Genomic DNA, 26,897 nt, shown 5'->3' on the forward strand with positions numbered 1-26,897 from the left:
TCGATAATGCATGGATCTATCAATTCTCTCTGAACTTTCTTCCCTTTATCCAATTTCTTCACACGCCAAACTTCTTGTCGATTTACTTGTCTACCATATTTCGTATCCTTACTTCTATCCCCAATTTTTTGTTTCCTTTCACCCCCTCGGCATATCACCTTTGAATGCCCCTGTCTATGACATTTCTCACAATAAAATCCTTACTTTTCGTACCTCACTTCTTGCCAAATTTTCTTATTTGCAGAAACAGCAATCGGGAAAGCATCCACCTGATCTGCCAATAAATCCACCTCCACGCACATTCTCGCACCCGTAGCCCTAGTTCGATTAAGCGTAGCATTGTCAGTCCCCAGGTATCGACCAAACCTCGTGGCTAGAATTTGTAAGCAATCAGGTCTGTACATGTGCATCAGAAGACCAGGGAGAAATAACCATTGAGGGGCCAAGGATGGTTCCTGCTTTAGGTTGAAATCCTTTGTCCATCAAAAAAGACAAAACGGAAATCCAACCAAAATCCTTCCTTCACGAGACCATCCATGAAGAAAATCTCGTTCATTCTTCATCTGAACCAATACGTGAAAATCATCCATGAAACTAACAGAAGGGATCTCCGAAAGGCCCCACGACTTTATGATATTCAAACGAAAAACATCAATGGATGGTCTAGATCGCAAAAATTTCAGAACCAATGCAAACCTAAAATCTTCCGCCACTTTTTTCATCTCAGCCTTCGAGAATATAAAACCAATATCTCCATCAACATCAACCGGATATCTCATGGCTAGTTTGACAGAGAAAGGCAATGGTTTAACAGCATGAGAACATGATACTATATAGGCATACAACAAAGGTCCTGAACCACCTTTCGAAAGAGACCCCACTGGTGGAGGATCCCCCAAAGGGCCGGCAGGCGCTGCCATCAAATCCTAGACTGTAGGCGTCTTACTTCAATGAAAATTGAAGAGAGACATACCTGATTAAGGATGTTTCAGAGTACCGGTAGAAGAATGGCTTGCCGAATTCAATGTCCTGGAAACCCGGCAGGCAACGAAATGGGCGACCGTGGTTGCAGCTGGTGACTCTTCTCTCTGGTGAAACGCACACAATAGGAGGAGGCTGGGGATGTGGAGTGGGAGAGAGGCAGTCAAAGTCCCCGTGGGTGCCGACCTTCCCCTGGTTTTGAATTTCCTCACGTTCCCAAACTCGCCGTCGTCTCAATACCGTCGTCGCAAGAGCTTCTCCTCTGCAAATCCCGGAAACGGCACAGACCGCCCTCTCAGTCTCCTTTGTGAAACCCCGAACAGAACCAAGCCGCCGTCGTCGCGAGGGCTGGGTCCCGTCGCCTTCGTCGCGAGATCTAGAGTTCCCGAACTCACCGTCGACTCGCCCCGTCGTCGCGAGAAACTCTCCTCTGCAAGTCCCGAAAACGCCACAGACCGCCATTTGATTCTCCTCTGCAAATCCCCGAAACGGCTCCCTCACTTCCCGAAACTCACCGTCATCTCGACATCGTCATCGCGAGAGCTTCTCCTTTGCAAATCCCAGAAGACAACACAGAACCGCTGTCTGAGTCTCCTTTGCAAAAACCCCGAATGGCACTGAGTCGCCGTCGTCATGAGGGCTGGGGGTCCTGCCGTAGTCGTCGCGAGAGCTAGGGTTTTTTTTCGACCACCACACACAAGTATCAATTGCACATCATTCATACTGAATCTCAACATCCTTGTATGCCACCGCAGCTTAGTGTCACCACTCAAGTACATAGTTGCTATGGATAGTTTTGCCTCCTACAAGTTTTTCCTCGCACGAAATTGCTCCAATCAAATAAGTTCTCCAACTCCCTAGCAACGTGGGCACCTTCACACACTACAGGTTCTAGCACACTTACTCTTTCCATACTCCACCATATAGAATTAGAATTCCCAATAGCAGAACTTTCAAGTTCGGTAGTAAGCTCATCCATTTGGTATTGTAATGTTTACATCATACCACAGAAATCCACTATCAACTCCTCAATGGAACCTTGATGCTTTTGAGACCCCTCAAATAAACCAACACGTTCCAAAAGTTGGGCCATCTCTACAGCCACATTGGTGGCTGCCTATGCCTTTAGCACATCAATACTCTTGGTATTAGTGTGGCATGGTTCTCTCACCAATGCTTCACATGATCTCAAAGTCCAAAGGCAACTAAATCATGAAGCAACTAACCATGCTTTGAAACAAATTGTCAGGGACTGAATACTTCACTCCTTATGAAATCATTAGTTGTAACACACTAGTTTAACTAGTTAGGCAAAAGTATACCGCAATTTTTTAACCACGTGAACAAATTCACAATGATTGACTACCAACTAAGCTAAAGCTGTAAAGAATCATGAAAGCAAACAAGAGTCAAACGAGTCAAACAACAAATTATAAAGCAAGGTAGCTCATTAAGTCATTATTAACACGTCCATAGGCAACGTGTGTTTAGTGAAGGAGGCAAGTAGGTTAAATGTGTTCACAATAGCTAGGAAGTTTTACAATGATTGGTGAACATTTGCGCTCCCCTAAAGGGCTTTCTACACTATTCTAGCTTTCACCTAAAGAACCACCAAACTGACCGGGAAGTCATACTTCCCTTTTTGACCAAGCCATTATCCTAGCCCAAGAATAAAACCTACACTACTATCTACATAGTGATTATCCATCCCATGCACCCAAGCCAAGCAGTTATAGGCAAGCAAAATGCCCTAAACAAGTGGCTCTCGACATTTAGCACTGAGAGGGAGAAGGGCAAAAGGGAAGAAGAGATTAGATGGAGAAGACCTAGACAACAGTCCCCTAGAACTTACGTAGAAACCAAGTTTGCCCTCTTAATAAATTAATAATAATAGGACATGAAGGGTTAAAATACCTTATTTTGCACCACCAAATTACTAAAATAACACATTCTCTTCTAAGATTTCCCCCTCAAGCTGGAGCTTTACAGAAATCACCTAACGCCAGCTTATTACAACTATTAGACAAGGTGGTTTTAAATAAAGCCTTCATGAAAACATATACTAACTGATTCCCAAATCTCACATGGAGTCCTCACAACTTTCTTCAACACAACATTCCACACAAAATGACACTCAACCACAGTGTCCTTTGCCTCTTATGAAACATGGATTACTACAATATAAATGTCATCTTGATTATCACAAAACATATATGTGGGCTCTATTGCAAAAAATACCATCTCGGACGTAAAGACCTCAACCACAAAACTTAAGTAATAATATAAGCTATAGCTTAGAAGTTTGCTTCAGCACTGGATCTTGCTGCAGTAGTTTGTTTCTTCTTATGCTAGATAACAAGATTTCACCCACAAATGTGCATTATCCATTAGTAGACCTTCAATCATCAACAAATCCAGTCTAATGTGTGTCGAAGTATCCTATTACTTCACAGTTTCTACTACATTTATATATCAAACCTCTAGGATAGCTCTTACGATATTGCAGAATCCTATAAACAGCATCCTAATATGGCTGTATGGGATTTTGCATAAACTGACTCACCACCCCCACATGAGGTGTAGTGACAATGAAGTAGATTAACTTGCCAACCGAAGTAGATTAACTTGCCAACCATCTTCAAAGTTAGGTCTTATTTCCCTAGACAACTTCACATTGGGATCCATACAACATACCAATCTCACTTAGCAAGTCCAAGGTATATTTTCACTAAAGATAGGTTGAACCTTGTCTTAAACAACACAAGGTACCCAAAGTCCTCAATTTGAAATATTGCTTGATGCCATTATCCACTCCTGCATGATGATCATATCACCAACATAAGCTACAAAAAGTACAACGAGTCTCCCTTCTATGAATAAAGATTGAATTACCATAATGGTACTAGATGAAACCAAATGCAGAAACCATCATACTAAATTTGTCAAACCAGGCTCAAGGAGACTATTTAAGAACATAGATGGCCTTATGCAACCTACATATCTTACCATGCTCCCATTAAGCAACATACCCCGGAGGTTGATCCATGTACACTTCTTCCTACAAATACCCATACAAGAAGGCATTCTTCACATCTAACCGACATAGTGGCTAATCAAGGTTAATTGTCGATGAAATCAACACACAAATAGAACTTAGTCAAGCAAGAAGAGAGGTAAAAAAATAATCAATGCCATATGTTTGCATGTAACCCTTGGCAACCAATAGCCCTTAAGCCATACAACAGAGATGTCAACAAGATATATGATGACGTAGACCCATTGACAACTAAAAAACCTTCTACCACATCTTGTGTCTATCAAGGGATCAAGGGATTTTTTTTTTACATTCATTGCATGATCCCACCCTAGGTTAGCAAGCACTTTGACATGTGAGGAAGGGATAGAAACAAAGAAAATAGAATAATGAGCAATTTGATAAGGAATTAAAGACTGTCAAGTAAGTGTACGAGGACCCTTCCAATGAGTAATTGGCAATTCGAAGTCACATTGGGATGGATCTCCAAAATCACAAGCTCGGGCAATGAAGGGTGGACGAGGCGATTGAACAGAGGTAGTGATGTCTATGCTTGCTTTCCATTATTCATAAACCCTCAGTAATTTCTTTTGGTTAGTAACTAATTGATTGGGAAAAGAAGGGGAAGTTTTCTCTAGAGGAATTAGTTAGGAATGGGAGAATCAATTGACAAGGGATGAAAAATTGTTGATGGATTCAAAATGGATTCATCTAAAGAGGACCCAACACTAGAAAAAATTGTATCCCCTTTAACAAGGTGACATATACACTAACACAGGTTTTGTAAGTTTGGAGATCATAACATCGATATCCATTATACGTTCTCAAGTACCAAACAAAAACACACATGCAACAACCCAAGCAGAGAACTAGCCCTAACTAGCATGATGAATATGAACAAAACATGTGCATCCAAAGACATGAGGCACAATAAAAATATGGACGTTTTTTGGGCATGCAATTGAGAAGTCAATTTGCATCACACCACACCCCACACGTCCACCCCCCCCCCCCCTCCCTCAAAAAAAAAAAAAAAAAAACACCACACTAGAGGGCACCCTACGAAGCTGAAGGCAGGGAGATCATCCATCCCAAAAATTTTAGGAACATGCATATGAAAGAGTAGAGACTAAGATAAGTAAATGTCTATTTTTCTATTTAGCTACTCCATTAGGCTTCAAGCCTAGGGATATGCACACATGATGTTTGATGAAAAATCCTTTCAGCCAAGAGAAAAGATTGGAGCTCATTTTGAACAAGTACATTATCAAATCAAAAAGTTCGAATAATAGAGCCAAAGTGAGTTTTTTATTTTCTAGTATAATTAAGTGAATAAATTAAGAAATTCAAAAATGTTCATAGAATCATAAGAAAAAAATCATACATAACGGACATAAAATATTGATGAATAATCAAATTCTTGATTATACATGGCACCCCAAATTTCTGATTGAACAAGTATGATTTACTTTGACACTTAACTCTAGAGTCTAGACTGGAAAGAAGTCCTGACACACTTTCAAAAGAAGAAATAGATTGAAAATATGGGAAAAACTTGCTGCAGTTTTCCAGCGATGGATGACCCAAATGAGCATATCACTAGTTCAAAAAGAATACCATGAGTAGAAACTAAAGAGATGCACAACAAAACTAAATCTATACCACCATCATGAAATAGTATGGTTTATTCTTCTCAAGTCCTACACCAATCCTTTTCTTTGATAGAGATCTTAAATAACACAATAAGAAGAAAAAAGTTTCTAGAGTAGTATGATTTAGTCAATTGAAATGATAACATGTTCCATAGAAACCCATGCACACGTAATACAGATGAAAGAAGAATAGAAGGAGAGGAAAGAATATTCCACAACCAAAAACTAGTGTGGTTTAACCTTAGTGTAAAGTAGTGTATTCCAAAGACTCAAATAGATTTGGACTATTGGAGGAGGCACCAAAATTAGTAGCCCAAGGTGAAGAGGATGAGTAGGCACCATGCGCACAAGATTGTTACTCCTCTAGGGGTATGGTAGATGATGTACTTTAACTCCCAAGTGGAGTAGACAAGTGCACTAGAAGTGTCAACTGTAGAATCACCCTTGGCAAAAGGCCAATAGGCCTAAGTCAATTTCTTGTACAAATCCCAACAATGGTCAACATTATGATTTTCCTTAAGAATTGCCATGATGAACCTCATCGCAATACACTACCTCTACCACAACCACCATCCAAACCTTGCTCTTGTCCTCGTCCTTGACCTCCAACACTTCCCTTACCATGGTTAGAGGTAGTGCCAACCATGCTTAAACTATCATGGGAAGAAGCTTAAGAGAATAATTGACAATCGTCTTTGCTTATCCGTTGGATTCTAGCATATGCTTCATTCATGAATGATATGGGTTCACTCAAGGTCTTAAATTTCGATTTCGACTCAAATTTTGAAGCTCCAAAAGTACAGAAATTTCGATTTCGATGTCAATTTTGATTTCGATTTGAAAAAATAATGGAAATTAGTCGTAAAGCATGGAATGCTTTGTGAAATTTTAGAAATAGTTAACAAACATAATAATATAGGTTTTTGGACTAATATATTACAAATTAAATACATCTATGTTTTGCATGAGGTAAAAAAGTTGTAAAATAGAATGTGTATCAAACATATTTGTAAGATAATGTACATTAAACATATTCAGTTAATACAAATGAAATTCATAAATCATTTAAATATTATTTATTATGAAAATAATGATAATTTAGACATGAATGGTTAAATAAAATGTTACTGTAAGTTTGTTTTTTCATATAATTTCAAAATCACTTGTAATAATCTTTTGTTTCAATAAAATAAATTAAAAGAGAAATTTAACTTCACTCCTAAATCTCTCATTTGAATTCCGACGAAATTTCATTGTATAATTAAAATTTCGACAAGTTTCGCTAAAATTTCGAGATTTCGATAAATTTTGGATGATTCATTGAGATTTCGACAAAAATTATGCAAGACGAAAATCGACTACCATTTCGATTTCAAGGGTGACGGAAATTTCGTGGATTTAAGACCATGGATTCATGTTGAAGAATTTGATCACGGATGGATTGAAGCTCAAGACTCGACTCAGAAAAGAACTTGGTATCCAAAAACTATAAGAGTTGTTGCTTAATCATCTAAATGTTCGAACTAATTGGTTGGCAGATATTGAGTTCTTCCTAGACACCCTTAAGAGTACCATAACACTTGGATGACTTCTTGGCATAAAGGTCAAAAATATGCATTTGATTTTTATAAAAGATCACTTATGGTTGTGAATATTCTATGAACCATCGAGCTCATAGCAACTCATGGCTCCATGCTATTCCGCAATCAACACAAGCAATATGCCATACTCTTTCATCCAATTTCCATAATCGTTGGACTGTAGAGATGGAGAATGTAACAGCTATTTGGAGCAGTTTGAGGATTCAACCAGTTTGATGGTAGTAATTTGCATGATAGAAGCTTCCTCGGAAAAGACTAATAAAACCACCCTGACCCCAATGCACCACGATCAACACACCCCAGTACCAAGAATGAACAACACAGAATGAGGCAGCACAAAGTAGCACAAAACAGCACCAGCACTTCAAGAGGCAGCTACAACTGCAGAACTGAAGTTACAGTATCCTAGGAGGAATCAGAGACATAAATACTCTCTCACTAATCCAGCCAAAGTTGGCTTTAACCACACAGAATAGAGCAAATAACAACTAAGAAAAGCAGACACTTAATCAACAGTGCAAACACTAAATAAACAATCTGGAAGCTGTCAGAAGCATATGCAGGCATGCACAGGAGATCACGTACACTCACAACATCATAACAGTGTCACCACTTGACAACCAATCAGAAGAAGCATCAGAACAGAAACAGCAGTCATAAGAAACACTTTTTTATTGTCTTTACATCAGCAGACTATCAGGAGCTACCCAACACCCAGAAGAGTTGCTCACAGCTAATAAAGGAGAGAAAAGAAGAAAGGAAAAGAAGTGGCTGCAAGTCATATTAATCAGGTTTAGGGGAGTTTAGCACTCTGATACCTTGGTGCAAATCTGAAATAAATTCAAGTTTCAACTGAAGAAAATACAGCATTTAGGTTTAGAGAGGGAGACAAGAAGAAGAGACTAGAGGGAGAGGTATCGTGGAGCACATACAGCTCGAGTTGTATGCTCTTCTTATATTAATGATAATAGGATGCGAAGGAAAAAAATATCCCCACTCACACCACCTAATTTCTAAAATAACATATTCTCTTCTATCAATATCAAAGCAGGGAGATCCCAAAGTAAGTAAAGACTGAGTGTCTGAGTCTCAGCCCAAATATTCGTATGTTGTGCCATGAGGCAAACGAGACTAATTTTCATCTTTTTCTTTGCTGTTGAGTAGGGAGGTATCCATGGAACGCTTTGTTTCTCTTGTTATGGTGAGGATTGGGTGGTTATGCACAATCTGTATGATCTTCTGTTAGTGTTCTCTTGTTATGGTGAGGATTGGGTGGCTATGCACAATCTGTATGGTATTCTGTTGGTGAATTTTTGGAGTTTTGGGAAGAGTTGAAGGAGAAGGGGGACGACTTTTTGAAATTGTGTAGTTTATGCTATTTTTTGGGGTTATTTGGCTCGAAAGGACAGCAAGAGACTTTTCAAAATTTGCTTTGCTATAAAGTTACTTTTTTTTCTTTTTTTTGAGCACATCTTTTGGGGTCTTTGGGGGTTTTGTCATCTAATATTCAATGGGATTAGATGGCAGCATTGATGTAATTTTGTTCTACTTTTAATGGAGGATATTTTATCCTCCTTTTCTTGTAATTATTGTCTCTAATCAAAATAATTTTCTATCTAAAAAAAATTCTCTCGCTCCCTATAATTTTTTAGGAAAGAATGGTGAATCCAAAGAGCCATATGTTTTCATCATTATCATTCTATTTTATTTCTTTTAAGTTCTCACTGATGGCCAAACAAGGATAATAGATTTTTAAAAATAAATAAATAAATAAGTAAACTTTATTGAAGAGGCATCAAAAAGATGCTAGCCCATGTAAAGTTAATCAAGCACCCTGAAGGGTTTCACACAAATCAAAGATTACATCATAATCATTAACAACAGTCCTACTATGCCAGCTATTGACCACACTAAACCAGTGTTCTTTGCTTTTTTGGATTGTTGAGGTTGAATTTTTGAACACTCGCCTATTCCTCTCTTTCCAAACGCACCAGAGAATTACAAGGGGAATGAGGGGCATAACCTTTCTCTTCTCCTTTGCTGCCCGAATCCCCCAGGCCCAGAGTTCCCCTCGCACAGAGTTAGCGATAACCTACCTTTGTCTGATCAGAGTCAGCACCATATTCCAGAGATTCCTTGTCCAAGTGCAGTGAAAGAGGATGTGCTCAGCAGATTCTGCGTCAGCCATGCAAAGGGAACATCCGTTGGCTACTGGCAGACCCCTTCTTCGCAAATTATCCTAAGTCAAAATCTTATCATGGGTTGCCTCTCATGCAAGGAAGGCAACTTCTGTGGGGGCCGCTGTCCTTCCAAATCTGAGTCCAAGGGAAATAAAAGTTGTTCGACTCCAAAGGGCTTCTGTGAATCTCAGGATGACGGTTTCCTCCCCTTCGAAAGCCAAATATAAGGTCTTCCTCTAGATCCACACCAAGCGCACTTGCCATGGACAAAGGCAGGAGGGCGAGAGTGAGGATGAAGGAGACCCCACAGTTGCAAGGAACGAAATCCGAAGCTGCGCAGGGGAAAGGGAATCGCCAGCGCAGGGGAAAGGTATCGCATAGGGTTTAGGGTTTGCAAACAGTTTAGGGTTTCCAGCATAGAGAGAAAGAGAAGGCAGGGGAAGGGAGGGGACAAAGTGCAAGGGTCTTTAGGTTTAAGGATGCCCACCGTCGTCACAAGAGGGAGGAACCCATAGTCGCAAACCAGGTGGAGGGATCGGCAAGGGAGAACGAAGGAGAGGAGCATCACAATGTGGGGTAGAGAAGAAAATTTCAATGAACCGTACATCAGTTTTTTGAATCTTGATTACCATTAAAATTATAGATGAGATTTTTGAGGAGGCCAATGATCAGTCTTCTTCCCAACAAAGATAATTGATTCCTTAGTAAACAAAAGCTCTCTCCAAAAACCACATACATCATAATTGAGAAAACCTTCTCATATTACGAAACATTCATAAAATCTATTACTCTATTCAGCATGCACCATAAAGTGGTGGCATCCATCTACCTCCCCATTAACATAGATATGGAATCAAATCTCAAACTCCAACTAAGCTACTCAGATGTACAAAGCGTCACGAGCCAAGCTTGTTTAGGGCATTATGCTTGCTTGTGACCGCTTGTCTCGTGCGTTTGGGATGGGTTTCCATCATGTAAAGACTAGTGTAGGATCATTTTTTAGAGATAGTTTTTCCCTAGGCTAAAAAGGGGAGTATGACTGAGATCATATTGATGTCTCTGAGTGCCAGAGTGAGAATAGCATAGAAAGCTCTTTAGGGGAGGGTGAGTGTTCATCAACTTGTAAACTCACTAGGTATTGTCAACGTGTTTAGCCTACTAGCCCACTTGCCTTCCTCGCTCGACACACATTGTTAACAGAGGTGTTGATAATGAATTACGTTACTTCAATGTTTATTGCTGAAGTGTCACTGCTATCATAAGTTGCCTAAGCTTCCGTTTATATCTGCTTGAATGTCAATGAAAGTGTTTTGTTGGTGAATTGTGGTAAATGCTAGGGTGGCTAGTTAAACAAGAGGGCTTTAAGTAGAGCCACACGGTCCATTCACAAAGGTGTGAAATATTCCGCCCGTAACAATTGAGATATCAAAGCTTGGTTAGTTGCTGCATGAATTCAGTTGCCTTCATTGTCGGATTGGTAAAGCTTTGGTAAATGACCATGTCAACCAATGTGTAAAGAATTGAGGTGCTGGAAGCACAGGCTGAGACGACAACCAACAATATGGTCGTAGAGATGGCCCGATTGAAGAAACGTGCTGATGAATTGGAGGGATCACAAAAGCATCAACAAAGTTCGATGGTGGAAATGTCAAAGCATTTTCACCACACTGTAGAGACCTTGCAAGCTCAGATACTTGATCTAACTACAAATATGAATGTGATGGTTTTTGCTATGGGAAACTCTAACACTCCGAGGTTTAGCAAGACCAAGGTACCAAAACCTAGGACGTATGGGGGTGCCCGTGATGCCAAGGAGTTGGAGAACTTCTTGTTTGATATGGAGCAGTACTTTCGCGTTTTGAGGATAGACTCAAAACAGGTGAAAGTGGATGCTATGACTATGTACTTGGTTGGTGACATCAAACTGTGTTGGCATACTAAGTATAATGAAATTGAAAATGGATGTTGTGTAGTGGATTGTTGGGCAGACTTGAATAGAGAGCTCAAGGCCCAATTCTTTCTTGAGAATGTTGAGTACAATGCGAGGAAGAAGCTGAGAGACCTCAAGCATACTGGGTCAATCAAGGAATACATGAAACAATTTTATGCTTTGATGTTGGATTTCAAGGACATGTTGGAAAAGGACAAGCAGTTTTATTTTCTTGAGGGGCTGAAACCGTGGGCAAAACAGAGGTTTATGGGCAAAGAGTTCAATACTTGTCTAACGCACAAGCTGCCGCGGAATGCCTGACTGCCTACGCTGGTGATAATACCACTTCATCCAAAGAAAGTGGCATAGGTGGAAACAGAGGAAACTCTTTCAAGAAAGGCAAACCCAAAAGTGGGAGACCGATTATAAGGCATCAACTTCAAAAGAAGCTTCATCGTCTCGAGGGTTCAACACACCCACTAGAAAGGGTAGAATTTCATGCTACTTGTGTCGAGACCCTCACAGAGTTGTTGAGTGCCCTCACAAGGCATCACTCAATGCCTTACAAGCTTCCGCTGCAGAGCAGGTAGTGGAAAGTGATGGGAAAGAGGAGGGTACCCTGAGGATGGGTGCAATGCGGCTAGTGAACGCATTGGAAAGGCAGGAGAAAGCGTCGAAAGTTACATAAGAAAAAGGATTGATGTTTATGGACTTGAGGATCAATGAGAAAAGTATCCATGCTATAGTGGATATCGAGGCTACCCATAATTTTGTTTCATAGGTAGAAGCAAAGAGACTCAACTTATCCTTGGATATGGATTCAAGATGCATTAAAGCGGTGAATTCTATAGCCCAGCCTACTCTGGAAGTAGCCAAGCAAGTGATTGTAAAGCTTGAGCAATGGGCAGGTCATGCGAATTTCACAGCAGTGTTGTTGGATGACTTCCAAGTCATTTTGGGAATGGAATTCCTGAGGGAGACTAAGGCAATGCCGATGCCTTTTGCTAGTTCCCTGTGTCTGATGGGAGATCGCCCTTGCATGGTGCAAGCCGTTGCAAAGAAAGGAGACAATGAGAAGTTCCTTTCAGCCATGCAACTCAAAAAGGCATTGAAAAGGGGTGAGCAGACATATCTCGCCACAATGGTGGCAGAGGAAGATATAGGCCAAGAGCTAGCGCCTACAGCCATCCAAGCTATGTTGGATGAGTACAAGTAGGTGATGTCAGATAAGATGCCTCACAGCTTGCCTCCACGACAAGGTGTGGAGTTTGAGATCGAGTTGTTGCCAGGATTGAAACGACCTGCTAAGGGGCCGTATCGGATGGCGCCTCCAGAGCTAGCAGAGTTAAGAAAACAACTTGATGATTTGTTGGAAACGGGATATATTCGCCCTTCCAAAGCATCATTTGGAGCACCAATGTTGTTTCAGAGGAAACAAGATGGGAGCATGCAGATATGTGTAGACTACCACGCACTGAACAAGGTGAGAGTGCACAACAAGTATCCTATTTCGTTGATTGTCCATCTGTTTGATCAGCTGAGTCATTCCAAGTACTTCACTAAACTCGACTTGAGGTTAGGCAACTATCAGGTGAAAATTGTTTATGGGGATGAGTCGAAGACAACTTGTGTGATGCGGTATGGGGCATATGAATTCTTGGTGATGCCATTCTGGTTGACGAATGCGCCTACGACATTCTATACCTTGATGAACCAGGTATTTCGTGAGTACCTTGACAAGTTTGTCGTGGTGCACCTGGATGATATTATTATCTACAGTTCCACTCTGGAGGAACATAAAGAACATCTACAAAAGGTGCTCGACAGGCTAAAGAAGAACAGTCTATATGTGAAGAAAGAGAAGTGCTCTTTCGCTCAACGAAGCATCAAATTCCTTGGTCATGTGATTGAACAATGTCATATTAGGATGGATATGTAGTGAAGGAGCTATGTTCCTTTCTCAATCTTGCCAACTATTACAAGATTCGTAGAGGGGTACTTGAGGAGAACTGCTCCTCTAACAGAACTACTGAAGAAGGGTCAAGGGTGGAACTAGAGGAAAAGTGTCAGGGAGCCTTTGATGACTTGAAGGATGCCACGATGAGAGATCTGGTACTTGCTCTTTCGAATATCATGAAACCCTTTGAGGTGCAGACAGATGCAAACTACGCCCTTGGAGGAGACTTGTTACAGGAGGGACATTCTGTTGCGTAGGAGAGTCGTAAGCTTAGTGAAGTGAAACGGAAGTACACAACTTAGGAGAAGGGGATGCTAGCAATGATGCATTGTCTTTGTGTGTGGCGACATTACTTACTTGGGTCAAGGTTTGTGGTGAAAATGGATAACTCGGGTGTTAGCCACTTCTTCACATAGGCAAAGTTGACACCCAAGCAAGGCCAGTGGCAAGAATTCTTGGCAGAATTTGATTTCTTATTTGAGCATGAGGTGAGGCGCCTGAACCAAGTTGCTGATGCACTGGGTAGGAAGGCCAAGCTGATGGCCTTGGAGATGGTAACACACTTCACTATGAGTACCATTACCAAGAACGTTCGGGAGTACATCAAAGAGAATTTAGTTAAAGATCCAATTGCGCAAAACCTTATGAAGGTTACCAAAGAGGGGAAAGCACGTCAATTCTAGATGGAAGACGGCTTACTGATGACCCATGGTAACCAACTCTTTGTGCCACGAGCTGGACATCTTAGGAAGACACTGTTGAGAGAGTGCCATGATACCATGTGAGCCGGACATCCAGTATGGCAGCACACTTTGGCATTACTAAAGTAGAGGTATTATTGGCCGCACATGCATGATGATGTGCTTGATTATACCCAACCTTGTCTCACCTACCAACAAGACAAGGTAGAGCAGAAGAAGATTGCAAGGCTACTAGAGCTCCTACCAATACCATCCAAACCGTGGGAAAGTTTCTCGCTAGACTTCATCACCAACCTGCCCAGAGTGGGAGATGCAGGGTCTATACTTGTGATCATAGACAATTTTTCGAAGTACAATACTTTTATACCTGCACTAAAGTATTGTTCGAAAAAGGAGATAGCACAACTATTCTTTAAGAATATTATGAAGCATTCTGGTGTTCCCCAAGATATTGTCAGTGACCAAGACTCAAGATTCACCGGCAACTTCTAGATAGAACTTTACAGAATCCTCGGTTCACATTTTGACATCACTTCAAGCTACCATCCACAAACAGACGAACGGACGAAGAGATTCAACGGGCTACTAGAAGAGTACTTACGCCATGTTGTCAAAGCCAACCAGAAGAATTGGGTGCAACTACTTGATTTGGCTCAGTTATGTTTCAATGCCTAAAAGAGTTCAACAACTAACAAGAGCCCTTTTGAGCTTGTTACAGTCCAGCAGCTGCTGTTACCTCACACAATGGACGAGCCATACAAAGGAAAGAGTCCCAAAGCGTACATCTTCACCAAAGAATGGAGACGGAATGCAGAGATTGCCCGAGCCTACCTGGAGAAAGCTTCTAAGAGGATGAAAGTGCATCATGTGTTTCACATCAGCTGCCTCAAGCCGTTCAATGCCAACACCAAAGATCCAAGCATAAGTAAGTCAACCATAGCAGTATTGAAGACAGTGCAACCTGACAAACAAGAAATTGAAGACATCCTTGCTGACAGAGAGTTCACACTCTCAAGGAAGAAGCGGCAGGAGTTTTTAGTGAAGTGGAAAGGTCATGGCGATGAAGAAATCAATTGGGTTTCTACAAAAGATATGCAATCGTTTGTGGACAAAGTTGAAGTGTACCTAGCATCAAAGTCTACGAGGACATCAACTGCATAAGTAAGGGAGCATCACAAGCCAAGCTTGTTCAAGGCATTATGCTTGCATGTGACCACTTGTCACATGCGTTTGGGATGGCCTTCCATCATGTAAATACTAGTGTAGGGTTATTTTTCAGAGATAGTTTTTCCCTACGCTAAAAAGGGGAACACGACTCCTCGATCATATTGATGTCTCTTAGCGCCAGAGTGAGAATAGCATAGAAAGCTCTTTAGGGGAGGGTAAGTGTTCATCAACTTGTAAAACTCACTAGCTATTGTCAATGCGTTTAGCCTACTTACCTCCCTCACTAGACACATTGTTAATGGAGGTGTTGATAATGAATTACGTTGCTTCAATGTTTAATGCTTAAGTGCCACTTCTTTCATAAGTTGCTTATTGCTTCCGCTTATATTTGCTTGAATGACAATAGTGTTTTGTTGGTGAATTGTGGTAAACGCTAGTTTGGCTATTTAAACAAGAGGGCTTTAGCTAGCGCCACTCGTCCATTCACAAAGGTGTGAAATATTATGCCCGTGACACAAAAGCCAAAGTGACATGGAATTGCATACAGTACAGGGTGCATGTTAAGTGGGTAGATATATCTATTCCCCACAATAGAGGTACATAGTTAAACGAAGAATCCAATTCATTCTAATAATCTTAAAATCAAAATAGATTATCTACACAAGTGGTAAAACATCACATTCAGAACCATATCACTCAATAAGCTATACAAATAGCGTATCTAAAGTAAAATATCATGCCTAGGTTAAAACAAAAGTTTCTTAATCTGACCACTTTGTGTGTGTGTGTGTGTGTGTGTGTGAGAGAGAGAGAGAGAGAGATGGCGTGTAACCCCTACAAGTCTATCACCGGGCCTTTCATTCCCAACTTCACAACCCCAAAACAGCTAAGCACAAGTTCATGATGAGGAAACCATTACCTAATTATTTGAAATATTTTAGAACATTTCCATCAACAAATTGTCTTCAAACTAGAGAAAAAGAAGACCTTTGACAACATTATTAAAGCCCTTAATTATGGTGATTTATTAAGCTTTCAAAAGAATGATTTTCCACTTTTGGTTTTTTCATGTTTTCCTAGTGGATATTCACACGTGCACGCGTTTGCGTGTGTGTGCACACATGTGATTTATGATGATTTTATAATGAAAATGATTTCTCAATTCTAGTTTTTCATGTTTTCCTTATGAAAACCTTTCACGCATGCACACACATGCACACACACACAGAAAAATGGAAAAGGAATTAAAAAGGTTACTAAAATTTCTACAAATTTTCTAAAGGGTGATATGTCTCTTATTCAGGAGAAGAATGATAGTAGGCGGGGTTCCACGATTGAATTTGCGGGATCTTCTTCTAAGAATTTTAATTCTTGTGAAATTGAAAATCAGGACTTTTTTGTTGGTTTGGAAGGGAATTCAACTTATCAAGGAGTCAATTTAGATAATTTAAAGAATCGAAAGGTATACACTCACCGTAAGGAAGTGCAACTAGGTTCTGAAATGAGGAAATATTTTGAACATAATTGAGTTATCTAGTGAGAAAACAAAAAAGTTCTTAAGAGAGATTCTAAAGGTGTTTTAACTATAGTGGAGGAGCCAATCAGAAAGAGGGCCAATACAAGAAAGAACCATAAGAGATGGGGGGATGTTTAAGAGGATGATAATGTAGGCAATAGTGACTTCGAATGTGAAGGGTTACTTTTGGATCAAATTCATGAGCAGCACATATTTTCATCCAACTCTTTTTCTAATTATCTTGGCATTTATCTTATGTGCTGCCTCCTCCTCTAGAAGGTTTAGATGGAATTAATATTTTTGAGGATGTTTCTGAAGGTAAAAGATGGAATTTTGCCCATTCCAGTTCAAGAAATTTCTAAGACATTCAAACTTAGAGTTTGTTGGATAACTTGGGCCTCATGTTGTCTGATCATGGAGGTAATAAAGTTAGGCTTGATGGTGATAAATCTAAGGTGAAGAAGGGTCAAAAGGAACTTGCGAATTTGAAGTGTTTGGTGAACTATGATGGGAAGCAATTAAAGATGGGTTTTCTTGGATGATTTCAGTTTTTTATTTTATTTTTACTTTCTTTTTATTTTTCTTTTAGTTTTTTGTTTTTGTTTTTGTTTTTCCATTTTAGTATCCTCTCTCTGATTGTACATTTCTTAATATTTCTTATTTTTTATCCAAAATAAAAAATTTATAAAAGGAGAAAGGTGTATATGAAAGAAAAGAAAAAACAAAAAAAGGGAGAATAAGATATCCTCCCATTGCAAAAGGAAGACAACTAAACAAGAAGCACGTAAATTACACAACTATTCTAATAAATTAAGTGACGTAGGATAAGGAGTAGGTGTTTGGATGGACCATTTTGACCCAATTTGGAGGCCAGAGTCAAAGAATAGGGCCAATGGATTATTGGGTCCTAAACCTAAATGTGCTTAGTTAATTTTGTTGTTTATTATGTATGTTTAGTTTGTTGTAGTAGGATTATGTATTTAGGGGCTTGTTTGAAATATTTGTGTATTTTAGGTGTGTCTTGTAATTTCATGTAGCTTCAGGGGTATATGTGTAATTTCCTATTTTATGAGCTTTCTTATAAATACTGTGTGAAAGCCATGTAGGAGGTGGTTATTTTTGAATTTTGAATTGAGAATTAAAGTGTCTTTTCCCCCAAGTGTATTCCTTCTTCCCTCTCTCTTCTTCTTCCTTCTTCTTCTTCTTCTTCCCCTTCCCTTATCTCAATTTATTCTAAATTCTCCCTTGGCAGCAGATGCCAAATCCTTGATACTGTCCTGCATCAATAAGCCACCAATCCCGACCGATGTCCAGTAACTTCAATTCTCCATCCCAACCTAAATGAAAAACTAATACATAGACCTAGCCAAAAAGAGAAAAATAAATAAATAAATAAAAATAAATAAAGAACTAATGCATGGGCACCTTTTATAGGTTTACAATGCTTGGAAGAAAAGAAAACAAATTAAGAAACCTTATGAAACCAAAATACTAGTTTCCTAAATGATGATAGCCTAGAATCATGAAGATATAATCCTAATATATAGGTTTCGATGCTGGGAAGATAAGAATACTAACTAAGAAACCTAATTAAGTCAAAAAAATAGTCCTCTAAATGATGATAACCAAGAATCTTGAAAATATGATCCTTATAAAAACACCATAAATAAAAAACGAAAATAGAAATAAAATCCTCCATCCTAGCGGCATCAATCTGGCTGTAAGTCTTCTTAAGAAACATGACGAAAGAATCCGTTTGTCAAGCACCAAAAGGATGTAAGGAAGACCACTCTAATTAGCATTTCTTTCCAACAATATACACCAAATGATAGCCAAAACAATACAAAGCCACTTTGCTTTCCTCTTGCCAAACCCCTAAACATAATAGTAAAAAAAAGTCTCCAGAGAGGAGGCGCACACCCAATTTTCACCAAAAATACCAAACACATTCTTCCAAAGAACCTATGTGAAGGGACAATGTAGAAACAAGCAAGAGCAATTTTCCCCACTCATAAAGCAAATGATACAAGGCAATAGGTCCTTGCTAGGTCTTTGCTTATGAAGCAAGTCATTACTTACTTTGTCATTAGTATTTTGATTTTCTCAAGTATCGCAATCCAAGAAAAGGGCTAGGGGCAAAAAGAATAAAAATTAGGATCAAGGATAAAATGTGAAAGAAAGATTTGAACTAGAATTCCCCAAAAGAATCTGAACTCCAAACCTATTTATCACTCCACAAATACAAAAAGAATCAAGCACAACAATTAAAGAAGGAAGCTCATTAGTGTCTCTCTCATTGAGGTTCCTCCTAAAATGAAGTCCAATGAGTGGCCATCCTCTTGCAAAATCAAGAAGGCAAAAATAGCAGACTCATGAAGAGTAGATAACCGAAGTAGACAAGGGAATTCAAGATCCAAAGGCACATCCCCAATACAATGATCCTCCCAAATGCAAATTTTCTCCTATTACCCACTTTAGAACAAACAAAAGGAAAGAAAGAATGATACCAGACACAAATTTCCAAGGACTCGAGTAAGTAACATTAACTCCTGCATTAACATCCCACCCATTTTGTAAAAATCCAAATTTACTACAAATTACATTAAGCCAAATAGAGTGAGGGTATACACGAAAACATCATAACCACTTCCCCACCAAAGAAATTTTTTCAGACACCAAATTATCAAGACTCAATCTACCTCCCTTTAGACCTCCTGATACTGGTCCACCCTACTAGATCATCTCTATCCTATTCACCATATCTCAACCAAAAAATATCCCTCATTAACTTCTCTAATCTCCAAGCAACTCTCAAGGATTCTCCAAGGAGTAATAACTTGAAATCCTTTAGAAACTTCTCACCTTAATTGCATAGTCTTTCAAACTACTACAAAGGAGAAGTTTGACAATATTATACTATTTATTTATCACAACTTACAAAGCTTTCCTAATAAGAATGATTTTCTAATTCTTGTTTTTCATGTTTTCTTAGAGGAGCACGCATGCCCAAGTTCACATGTCCACACACGTGTGATTTAATGATGTTTTCATACTAACAATGAACTTGAAATTCGGGTATTTTCATGTTTTCCTTGAGGATCTATTCCCACATGCACACATGGTCATGTGCGCTAGCATGCACACACATAGAGAAGGATGGGGGAAAGAATCCTCATAACCTATTATCCAAGAAGATAACCATCTCATATGAAATGTGGTCAATTTCAGGATAAGCGCACAATTTATACACCAACAATGAGCAAGCAAGTAGAACCACCATCAACAAAGCACAATCCCACTCCATTTACATTTAACAATCAAAAACATACACTTATTGTACAAATTCTCCTAAATCTCTTCCTCATCAAACTAGATAAATGAACAAGCAAACAAACAAAGAAACAAACCTTAAGTCCCACTAGGTGAGGTCGACTACATGAATTCTTTTCCGCCCATTTGCACAACCTTGGGCAATATCCTCTAACAAATGGAGGGTTGTCAAATCCTTACCATCACATTCCAAATTATTCTCAATTAACAACTCTTACGGCCACAGTTCGATCAAGAACAACGACGCTTCCTCATCTTCTACAAAATTAGAAAGAGCTTCATCCTAACTCCAAGAATCCACAATTTCTTTAAAATTCTTCATGCATAAAATCCCTCCTAACCCATCCTATTATCAATCATAGATATGAAAGATCTGAGGGGAGCTTTTTGGTCTTCCCACAACATGTCTGTTCCCCCACTTCCTCTTCATCATATTGTAACCCCTCCACCTGCACTATAGATTTCCTCGTGTGCTTTGGGCCTAGCCCAAAAGAAGCACTCTCTTGAGGAGGAGAAGGACTATTGCCAACTGAAGAATAAACATAAGCCCGAATTCCTCGTAGCCCAACATTAAATAGCTTATTAAAGTAATTTTGTCATCTTTCTTTTGTGCCTCCTTTTTTCTAACCAAAACACTATCATCCTCATTTTTTGATTTACCTACCTACCTACCTACCTCTCTCTCTCTCTCTCTCCCTAGCCCAAAAGAAGCACTCTCTTGAGGAGGAGAAGGACTATTGCCAACTGAAAAATAAACATAAGCCCGAATTCCTCGTAGCCCAACATTAAATAGCTTATTAAAGTAATTTTGTCATCTTTCTTTTGTGCCTCCTTTTTTTTAACCAAAACACTATCATCCTCATTTTTTGATTTTCCTACCTCTCTCTCTCTCTCTCTCTCCATCCCTCCCTCCCTCTCTCTCCCCTTTAGTAATTTTAAATGTGTTTCCTCCTTTTTTTATCTAGTCTAGTATATAAATGATTATAAGCTCTATGTTTAGGTCGACTAACCACCACTTTTACATAATTTCTCTCTCTCTCTCTCTCTCTCTCTCTCTCTACCCTTTAGTAATTTTAAATGTGTTTTCTCCTTTTTTTTATCTAGTCTAGTATATAAATGATTATAAGCTCTACGTTTAGGTTGACTAACCATCACTTTTACATATTTTCTTGTCTCTTCATAATTTTTCAAAGTTTTCCAAGCTCCCATATTTTTATCATATCTTAAACCACATTCTTTTTGTCTTCACAACTTTTTGGACATCTTGATCCCCCCACCAACTCTCTTTAGTAGGTAAGAGTTCCAAATTCACCTAAAACCTCTTTTGTTATCTTTTTAATAGAACTAGATATCCTACTCCAAAAAGTGTTTAAGCCTAGGCTATCTCGTATTGTACAGTCACACCATCTTTGCTAATTTTATCTTTAATATAACACTTTCTCAATTTCTCCCTTTAGGTTCTAACTTCCAACACCTAGTTCTCATACAATGATTTATGTTATCCTTTCTCCTCCATTTTTTATGCATGTATCTCGCACTAATATTAAATACTGTCTAGTTAAACTTTCTGACATAACTTTGCAACGCTTACATGATCAAACAATCTACCCTCCTAGTTAAGAAAAATCTACTTTTTTTTTTTATTTTGTCCACTCTTGAAGGCTATTAAGTGTTCTTCACTCTTCTTAAAGCATCTATTTTTTGTTATAAGATCATATGACATGGCAAAGTCTATGTTCATATCACCAAACTCATTTTTATCTCCACATCCATACCCATTATAACCTTTTGTCTTTTCCTTTGTGATCATTCAAATCTGGTCCTATGAATATTTTTTGAGTCCCTGATATCCTCTTTTATAATATTATCCATATCTTCCCCAAAATGTCTTTTAAGGTTTTTCGTGAAGCAGCTAAGCCTATTAGAGGAGATATTTATAGTCTCCTCCTCAAAACGATCTTGATTCTTACGATTCTATTTGGGAAGTTGTTGGCCATCCTAGGCCCACATGTAAAAGGGCCAAGAGGAGGAGGTCCGTGGGCCCATGTCCCTTGTTTTTTCTTCACATGGGCTCAAGTTGAATGGCAGGACTCTTCAATATGTTGCTCTTTAACATCTACAACACTACCTTTTAGGTCTTTGTCTTTTACCCCATTCTTACGCTTTTCTTCCCAATTTACTAAAACTTAAATCCTGATTTTTTAATTTCTCTAGCTTTTTTCCCCTATCCACTTAGTTTCTTATAGGCAGATTACATTAATTTTCCTTCCAATCATCAAGTCAACTATCTCCATTCTTTTACTTATAAATGTCCTTGTGATTCAAGTTGCTAATCTAACCCTAATCTCCTAAACTAGCTATCAACATCAAGAATGGTGTAGGAGCCCTAGCATATTTGACACTATGCTCAAGCACCGACACAATGCATCAATGCATCACTTTGAGGCAATGACCTAGCCCACTCTTTCTCTTTATTCGTAACTCTCAGGTGGTAAAAGTGCAACACATTTCTCATAGGGGGTGAATAATTGGTAAGGATTCATATCATAGAGATGTGACAAGTTTTACATTAGCTGTCAACTACCTAACGCAACCCTCCTCCTTGACATGGACTTGGGACAATTATGACATCAAGTGCTCATTAGACTGAAGTATCAAAACAATTACTTTAAATTCTCGTTAGACTGGATTATCAAAACAATTTATAGAAACTCAATCATAAGAAATTTTTAGGGGCACATGCAAGGGGGAGAACAAATCACACATTGTTAAGTGTTAACAATTAGTCCAATTCTTTTGTATGGTAAATTTGAATTTGACAAGTTTGAACACAAAATTTTAGATATGCATTCAATGTGAATACTGTTAAATTCCCATCATTACCATGTAGGGGGGCAAAAAAAAAAAATAGGGCTCAAAATGAGAAATAAGCATGCATGCATGCACGACTGCACATTCATTACATATGACAAAGCTAAGCAATAAAGCAACAATTGTCAACTGAATAATCTATCACAAAAGAGATGGCCTCACAAACTGAATGGCAGAATGAATTTCATGGCTAAATATTGCACGTTGTGGCCAAATATAGCATAATGTATAAAAATTAAATTAAATTAAATTAAATTTTTAATAATAACAAGGAGAAAAAGAAAGCAAGAAGCAAACCTCTGGGCTTTCAGTGGCAGAATTTGCATCCGACGGTTTGTTAGATAGGACAGGATAATCAGCAAGCACTTCAACTCCTGGCCCTACTTCAAGAATTGCAGGAGCACGGATAAACACCCCACGGAATGTTTCAGGACCACCTTCAGTAGCAGCAAGCTCTGGTACGGAAAGCTCTGTTTCAAAGCTCTGAATCTGAATAATACAATTTCATATAAATAATATATGAGGTTGGTTGGTATACCACATCATAAAACATTTATGCATAAGCAAGTTCCCTTTGAGCATGTATGTGTTATCCAACTTTGTCATTCATGAATTCCACATTGAATTACGTTTACATGCACATAAATGTTCAAAGAAAATACAATAATGCTATTGTTCATAAAGCCTCATGGTAAAAAATAAATTATTGAAGAAACTTTGATATCTATGAAATAATAGTGTTCCTTCATATGCTAATTTTCAAGGTTGTCACACCCAACTTTGGCACACATGTTGGCTTCTGTTACTCATGTTTGTACCAATGTGGCATAAGTTTTTCCACTTTTTTTCCATTTATACCACCTCCAATATTGATCGTAATTATAACAAATGGGTGTTGAGTGCATAAAGTTACCTGGCTTCCAAAGTAATTCCGATGGACAGTACAATCAAGGCCCCCTACTAATTGCTGTCCTCCTGTTTTCTGTCCTGAAAAAGGAATCCAAACTGCTCATCTCTTGAAAATAAAATTATAAGCTTCCATACTTAAAACTATCATAAAGGTATCCTTACTTCACCACCTAACCTTTTCATTTTCCGAAAAAAAAGGCATCATTAATTTAATATAAAATGAGAACGAGAAAGAGAAAGAGAGGACACCACCTGTGGCTTTGTCAGCCAAGAAAATAAGCCCTGCACAGGTCCCCCAAACAGGTTTCCCCATTTTAACAAATTCACGCAAGGCAGGAAACTGCAAAGATTTAAAAAGAGGAAAAGAATAAAAATCTGTTGCTGAGACTGGGTAAGGAGGAAACAAAAAGCAATTAGAAGTTTAGATGCTCAGCATTCTATGCTTTGAGTCTTTGAGGCCAAACAGAAGGAATCCCTGTTTCAATGGGCATAAATCATATAGAATTGAAGTTTCGATTAACTTATCTAAGTTATATGATCACAAACCAAAACAATAAGACAGGAAATTTCTCATTATCAAAGAAATGTGGGCAAAAGTGGTCATTATTTCACTGCTCCGGAGGAAGGGAGTGAATTATGTATCCAGCTCATCCATTAAAAGCCCATTTTGCATATCCAGAAAAATTATAAATAATTTATACCATTATTAGATTTTAATTTTGAGAAATTGAGATTTTTAGAGTTGCTTTCAAAATCAGAAGCAGAGATTAAAATTGGAAAGCATTTGGAAATTCAGAAGTGGGTACCAACTTTGCCAACAACTATTAAACCTGTAATTTTACTTTGATTTCTCATCAACGTCTCCCCCAAGCAATTTTTCCAACACCCAAGTTTAAACAACCTGACATACAAGGCCAGTTTGAATCAAGAATCTTGTTTGGAGAAAGGAAATAAAAGAAATTTAAATAAAAAAAATTCATTTTTCACTATTTTCTCTCAATATCCAAATACCATTAAAATTAAAAATAAAAATTATGTTAATATGATTAAAATTTAAGAAAAACCAAATGTCAAGGATATGTAAAATTAAAATTTTATTCATTAATTGGTTTTTTTTTTTTTTCTTTTCTTTCTCACTTTCCTTCATAGTTAAACGAAAAATACAAATAAAAATAGAAGTGAAATCCTTGCTATTTTCCTTTCCTTTCTGTAATATTTTCCAAGTTCCAAATGGCCAACACTCATCCGCAAAAGCACACTCTTGACGGGCCTTATAGAATATGAGCTCTCAGAAGAAGTACCCAAAAAAATAAAACAACAACCACCACGAGAACAAAAACCATTTCTTGAAAAAGCAATTAATTATAATATGTGCCTCCTCTCATTGAATATATCAAGAGAGTTTCCTGTAAAATTAAGATAGGAGAAAAGTTTAGAAGCATTCAAAATGAGTAATGAAAATTCCCGTCTATATCAGACAATAAATTACGCCTAAATCAACACGGTGAGTAAGAGAGGATGTACTGTACACGCACACCTAGCAGAGAGAGAGAGAGAGAGAGAGACCAGGTTATGGTACTCGGCAAGCTTAGCCATGGTGGTGCTTTCTCCTCCAGGGATGATTAGAGAGGTTACGCTATTCAGCTGCTCAGGCTTCCTTATCTCCACCGCTTTAGCCCCTAGCCTTTTAAGCGCTGATAGAACAAAAGACAAAGCACACCAAAAGGGAGAGGTTAACCATTGAAGATTAAGGTAGCAAAAAAATGAGAGAGAGAGAGAGAGAGAGAGAGAGAGAGAGAGAGAGAGAGGAGTGCCTGCTATGTGCTCGTTGAAAGATCCCTGCAAGGCGAGGACGCCGACGGCCATGACAACGCCTGACAGACACACCCGCCCTCTGGTCGCACGCCGGCCCTGCCAATCTTCCCTGCGATTGCAAACACACAGCCGCCAGTGTGGGTACGGCTTGCGCCTTCAGGTCTGAGACTGGGCCCATTTAACCCTATAGGTTCATATACCTGTAGGTGGCACGTGGCATCAACCAACTGGCGCGGTAACAAAAAAATATGAAGTTAGGTCGTTAGCAAGACATTTATTTGAAAATATTAATATAAAATTGTGCAAAATAAATTTTGATTAATAGTGTTTTTGCATCACTTCTATTTTTTATTTTCTAGTTTTGTTTCTCCATAATAAATAAATAGATTATAAAAATATACTTATTTATATTGTCAATTTTCTATTTCTATTATCGATTTTTTGTTATTTATTAAATAACTGAAAAATCAAATTTTATGTTTTTTAGATTAAATTATTCATTTTTTAAAGTTTTAAATTGAAATCAAAATTAAATAGTTATATGAATTTAATTATAATTTGAAGAAAAATATACATAAATTTTTAAAAAATAATAATAATGTAAGAACACGAACCGTGGTATGTGGATTTGATATTTGAAAGAAGGGTCAAGTGGTCATTTGAGCAAACTTCTTCGACGAAGCCAGAGTTCGTCGACGATGTCCCTTCTATTATCGACGACGAAATTCAGAGGCTCGTCGATTAGGAGAAGCCGAGAGATTTCGAGAAATCGGGAATCTCAGGCTCGTCGATGAGGCCACCGCTTCATCGATGAAGGCAATGGCAAACTCGTCGACGAGGACGCCAATTCGTCGACGAGGGCGGCTGTGTCAATGGCTATAAATATCAATTTCCATTGCTTTTAAGATAAGTAAACTTAAAATATCCTCTCCCTCTCTCTCTAGAACTTGAAGAACTCTCTCTTTCTAGTTTTCTTCAACGTTCGTCGCTTGATTCGTAAATCCAATGTTACTACGAGGATCAGAGAAAGATTCTCTAAGTTTCTAGCGGATCAGAATCTCATTTTGAGTGTTTTTGGATTTCACGTTAAAATTGAGTAAGGCTCAGCTTTCGTTTCTAATTCAAAATACGTGTAGTAGTACGAATTGTAAGCATGTATTGTACTATGGTTTGTAGGTTTTGAAGTCTCGATTCGTAGTTTAGGGGACCGTAGAGCTCATAGTTGAAATTTGGGTTAAGGTAAGGGGATTCAG

The 26,897-nt window shown here is 38.5% G+C and overlaps 1 protein-coding gene across 1 annotated transcript in view; it reads right to left on the reverse strand.

The window, feature by feature from the left end:
* LOC131147609 (probable pyridoxal 5'-phosphate synthase subunit PDX2) overlaps positions 1-25,820 on the reverse strand; it is a 31,993-nt gene extending 6,173 nt beyond the window's left edge. Inside the window, exons 1-5 of the mRNA XM_058097109.1 lie at positions 25,644-25,820; positions 25,396-25,523; positions 24,082-24,169; positions 23,834-23,907; positions 23,218-23,409 (exon numbers count right to left, since the gene is read on the reverse strand). Of these exons, the coding sequence (XP_057953092.1) occupies positions 23,218-23,409; positions 23,834-23,907; positions 24,082-24,169; positions 25,396-25,523; positions 25,644-25,695 (534 nt within the window). The 5' untranslated portion in view covers positions 25,696-25,820. The remainder of the gene's footprint in view (positions 1-23,217; positions 23,410-23,833; positions 23,908-24,081; positions 24,170-25,395; positions 25,524-25,643) is intronic.
* Positions 25,821-26,897: the final 1,077 nt, after the last annotated feature.

The sequence above is a fragment of the Malania oleifera genome, chromosome 2, assembly GCF_029873635.1.
Source record: "Malania oleifera isolate guangnan ecotype guangnan chromosome 2, ASM2987363v1, whole genome shotgun sequence".
Taxonomy (NCBI): domain Eukaryota; kingdom Viridiplantae; phylum Streptophyta; class Magnoliopsida; order Santalales; family Ximeniaceae; genus Malania; species Malania oleifera.